Source organism: Salvelinus namaycush, chromosome 24, assembly GCF_016432855.1.
Source record: "Salvelinus namaycush isolate Seneca chromosome 24, SaNama_1.0, whole genome shotgun sequence".
Lineage (NCBI taxonomy): Eukaryota > Metazoa > Chordata > Actinopteri > Salmoniformes > Salmonidae > Salvelinus > Salvelinus namaycush.
This window is the reverse complement of record NC_052330.1, coordinates 15528213-15532463: the sequence shown is the minus strand read 5'-3', so window position 1 is coordinate 15532463 and position 4251 is coordinate 15528213. Positions and strand designations below refer to the sequence as shown.

At 40.8% G+C, this 4251-nt stretch overlaps 1 protein-coding gene across 1 annotated transcript; it reads left to right on the top strand.

The window, feature by feature from the left end:
- The first annotated feature begins 561 nt into the window (after positions 1–561).
- LOC120019440 (signal recognition particle 9 kDa protein-like) lies at positions 562–3229 on the top strand. Its single transcript, XM_038962730.1, has 3 exons — positions 562–753; positions 1212–1280; positions 2646–3229. Exons 1-3 carry the CDS (start codon positions 682–684, stop codon positions 2757–2759), a joined length of 255 nt encoding a protein of 84 aa, XP_038818658.1. The 5' UTR covers positions 562–681; the 3' UTR covers positions 2760–3229.
- The last annotated feature ends 1022 nt before the right edge of the window (positions 3230–4251 follow it).

The window sequence follows — 4251 nt, the reverse complement described above, 5'->3', positions numbered from 1 at the left end:
TTAATACTTTTTGGGGTTACTACATGATTCCATATGTGTTATTTCATAGTTTTGATGGCTTCACTATTACTAAAATAGTTAAAAAAAGAAACCCTTGAATGAGTAGGTGTGTCCAAACTTTTGACTGTTACTGTATATTTAATCAATAATCAAATAGGTCTATGGACTGCTTTTGCTAGTCAAATATCTTTGGTTTGTTTTCAAACAGGCCATTATTCAATGAAACGTGAAATTGTTTAGTTGAATTTCTTATACTGTTGAGAATAATATATTTTTTGTCAAGAAGAATGAAATCTAATTTTATTCATTTCTGTTATGTTCACTTTCTAATGAAAGCGCCCTTCTTGCGCTCTTGAAAAAAACATAACTATTTCTGCCATCTACTGGCTGATGCGTGAAGGCCTCCATGAGTATAGCAGCAAAGACTGTGGACTTCTCTCTGGAGGAGAATCATGTCTCGTAGCTATGTAGAATATTTTCTAGAATTACGACATACCTTGAACTCCACAGTATTGTGCTCTGTGATTGGTCTTCAGAGCTCTCGTCCAATCGCAGACGTTTATATACATCGGTTCTTTTCTACCTGGTAGTTCGCTGATGTGGTTTTTAAGAAGTTAGAAAACCTAACAGGCCGATTTAAACAGTTTTTCCTTTATAATTGACTTCATATGCACAAGGATTATGCCTTATTATCAAACATGGGAAGAGTTCGCCCGTGCAGCAGAAAAACTATATTTGACAGCGCCAATGAAGGTAACCATGAAGTTTAAAACTTTGTTAGCTACAGTAACTAGCAACATTTATTTAGTAATGGTTATGTCACAGCACAAATAAATGTGATAGCCCATAATAACCATCACCGTTGGAGGGCTATGAAGTCTAGAGGAGCAGCCAGGATAGCTAACTACTGTTAGCTAGTTTGTTAGCTTGCCGTTTTCAAGCAATGCAGCCAGCTTACGAGAAGCCAACTGTTAACGTTAAATATGCTGGCAAATGTGAATAGGAAGGAAAAAATATAAATTGCCTAATAGTAAGTTTAGTCAACTGTTGAAATCTGAATACTTTTAAGATAATCAACCATGTTGTAATACATGTAGCTCTGTTAGTTGCATATTATTTCAATTCAATAAATTGGCTAAGGTCTTTCAGTTACCTTTGTTGAAACGAGTTAGCTAACGTTTGTAAAATATTTTCTTCTCCTTTTAATACAGGTCAGGGTGGTTCTCAAATACAGACACTGTGATGGTAACCTTCGCATCAAAGTCACCGATGATGCAGTGGTATGTTCAAGAGAAGACAGTCTGTTCAATGTGCACATCTGTTTGTATCCTACATTACACTAACCACTAGTCCCTGTTAAGAATCCGAGAGTGGAAGACTTGCATGTATCTAACATGTAGGCTCAACATTTCCAAACAGTCCCATTACAAGTCAGAATGTTGAAATCACTTTCATTTGGACTGTATATACAAAAGCACCCCTTCAAATTAGTAGCTTCAGCTATTTCAGCCACTCCTGTTGCTGACAGGTGTATAGAATAGGGCACACAGCCATGCAATATCCAGAGACAAACATTGGCAGTAGAATGGCCTTACTGAAGAGCTCAGTGACTTTCAACGTGGTACTGTCATAGATGCCACCTTTCCAACAAGTCAGTTCTTCATATTTCTGCCCTGCTAGAGCTGCCCCGGTCAACTGTAAGTGCTGTTATTGTGAAGTCGAAACCTCTAGCAGCAACAACGACTTAGCCGCAAAGTGGTAGGTCACACAAGCTCACAGAACGGGACCGCCGAGTGTTGAAGCGCGTAGTGTGTACATTTTTTTATCTGTCCTCAGTTGCTACACTCACTACCGAGTTCCAAACTGCCTCTGGAAGGAAGTCAACACAAGAACTGTTAATCAGGAGCTTTAGGCTTTATGAAATGTGTTTCCATGGCCGAGCAGCCGCACGCACACAAGCCTAAGATCACCATGTGCAATGCCAAGTGTCGGCTGGAGTGGTGTAAAGCTCGCAGCTATTGGACTCTGGACCAGTGGAAACGTGTTCTCTGGAGTATTGAATCACGCTTCACCATCTGGCAGTCCGACGGACAAATCTGGGTTTGGCGGATGCCAGGTGAACGTTACCTGCCCGACTACAGTAGTGCCAACTGTGAAGTTTATTGGAGGAAGAATAATGGTCTGGGGTTGTTTTTAGTTCCACTGAAGGGAAATCTTAATGCTACAATGACAGACGATTCTGTGCTTCCAACTTTGTGGCAACAGTTTGGGGAAGGCCCTTTCCTGTTTAAGCATGACATGCACAAAGCGAGGTCCATACAGAAATGGTTTGTCGATCAGTGTGGAAGAACTTGACTGGCCTGCACAGAGCTCTGACCTCAACCCTATCAAACACCTTTAGGATGAATTGGAACGCTGACTACGAGCCAGGCCTAATCCTAATCACGATTGGAACCATATTCCTGTTTAACCGCTAGGTTTTATGGGTAATATGACAACACCACTGTGGGGCTCTATTTGTCAAACTAACCAGTTGCTTGTAAGACTTTTGAGACATGTTGTTTTTTAATTTTTGTATATAACAAATATTTGCCTCATGTCTGTTTCCCTCTACCTAATCCACGACTCATTCTGTTCCATTGCAGTGTTTACAATACAAGACGGACCAGGCCCAGGACGTGAAGAAGATCGAGAAACTGCATGGCAAACTGATGAGGCTTATGGTGTCCAAGGAAAGTGGTGCCATGGAAACGGACTGAACCCCTTAGTTGTGTTAACTCTCCTTTGAGTCTGTACTGTGGTTTGTTAATAGCACAAACAATGGAAGAGAACAGAGCTGGAATGACTACATCGGATCGTGAGAGAGAAGGGAGGGGAAATGGGAGGGTTGGTGGAATCAAAAATGAAAATGGCGAGCGTAACCTTCGGTGCTTTGAAGAGGTATTTGCTGGAGTTCTTTTAAAGAGCTTGTATTTATTTTCAGTTTTACGATGGAGAGACGCATGTCTATTTATTTATATGGTTAGATTTATTTTTGTTATGCTTTTTTTATTTCCATTCCCACAAGGAGAAATGTTCATGACCATGTTGAGGTGACCATGAATGAAGCAGGACCTTTTGATTGCTAGTTCAGTGAAAGAACAATGTCTCCACTGCCATTTAGTCAACTTTGCATATTATTGCATTACTCAATAAATGTTTATATTCCTCAACAGCCAACATCTATCAACTGTCTGAAAGATTGATTTTAATGTATGATTTCAATTTCAATGTCTCCCCATATCGCTGCTGATCAAGCTGCCATAACAACGGCCTTCCTGAATGTCTTCAGATTTATCTTTATTCATCAAGAATGCCAGATTTTTGGACATCTATTTAATCATTGAAAATAATTTGTCCTCAAACCAGGTCACTAGCTACGTAGGTTTCCATCCAATTGGCGACAGATTTTCATGCAAATATTTGTAAATCTGCATAAAAACAATGTCCAATTTCCCACCATCCATCAAATATTTATAAAGCCCTTTTTACAGCAGATGTCAAAGTGCTATACAGAACCCCAGCCTAAAACCCCAAACAGCAAGCAATGCAGATGTAGAAGAAGATAAGACTGTGTGGTGAGAGTGCATTCTGAAAGTATTCAGACCCCTAAAATGGATTAAATAGATTTTCCCCCCCTCATCAATCTACACAATACCCCATAATGACAAAGCAAAAGTAGTCCAGTTTTTTTATCACATTACATAAGTATTCAGACCCTTTACTCAGTACTTTGTTGAATCACCTAATGCAGTGATTACAGCCTCGAGTCTTCTTGGGTATGACGCTACAAGCTTGGCACACCTGTATTTGGGGAGTTTCTCCCATTCTCTGCAGATCCTCTCAAGGTCTGTCCGGTTGGAAGGGGAGTTTCGCTGCACAGCTATTTTCAGGTCTACAGAGATGTTCGATTCGGTCCGAGCTCTGGCTGGGCCACTCAAGGACATTCAGAGACTTTTCCCGAAGGGACTCCTGCGTTGTCTTGGCTGTGAGCTTAGTGTCGTTGTCCTGAGTGGGTTTTCATCAAGGATCTCTGTACTTTGCTCCGTTCATCTTTGTCTCAATCCTGACTTGTCTCCCAGTCTCTGCCTCTGAAAAACATCACAATGCTTCCTCCAGATGTGACGCTTGGCATTTAGGCCTCCAGAGAATCTTGTTTCTCGTGGTCTGAGAGTCTTTAGGTGCCTTTTGGCAAACTCAAAGTGGTCTGTT

What these genes read in the sequence shown, in the direction of transcription:
- LOC120019440 (XM_038962730.1), top strand. Translation starts at nt 682, where the DNA reads ATGCCTTATTATCAAACATGGGAAGAGTTCGCCCGTGCAGCAGAAAAA. An exon ending in ATTTGACAGCGCCAATGAAG is followed by an intron (nt 754 to 1,211) that starts GTAACCATGAAG and finishes CTTTTAATACAG; the next exon opens with GTCAGGGTGGTTCTCAAATA. An exon ending in AAGTCACCGATGATGCAGTG is followed by an intron (nt 1,281 to 2,645) that starts GTATGTTCAAGA and finishes GTTCCATTGCAG; the next exon opens with TGTTTACAATACAAGACGGA.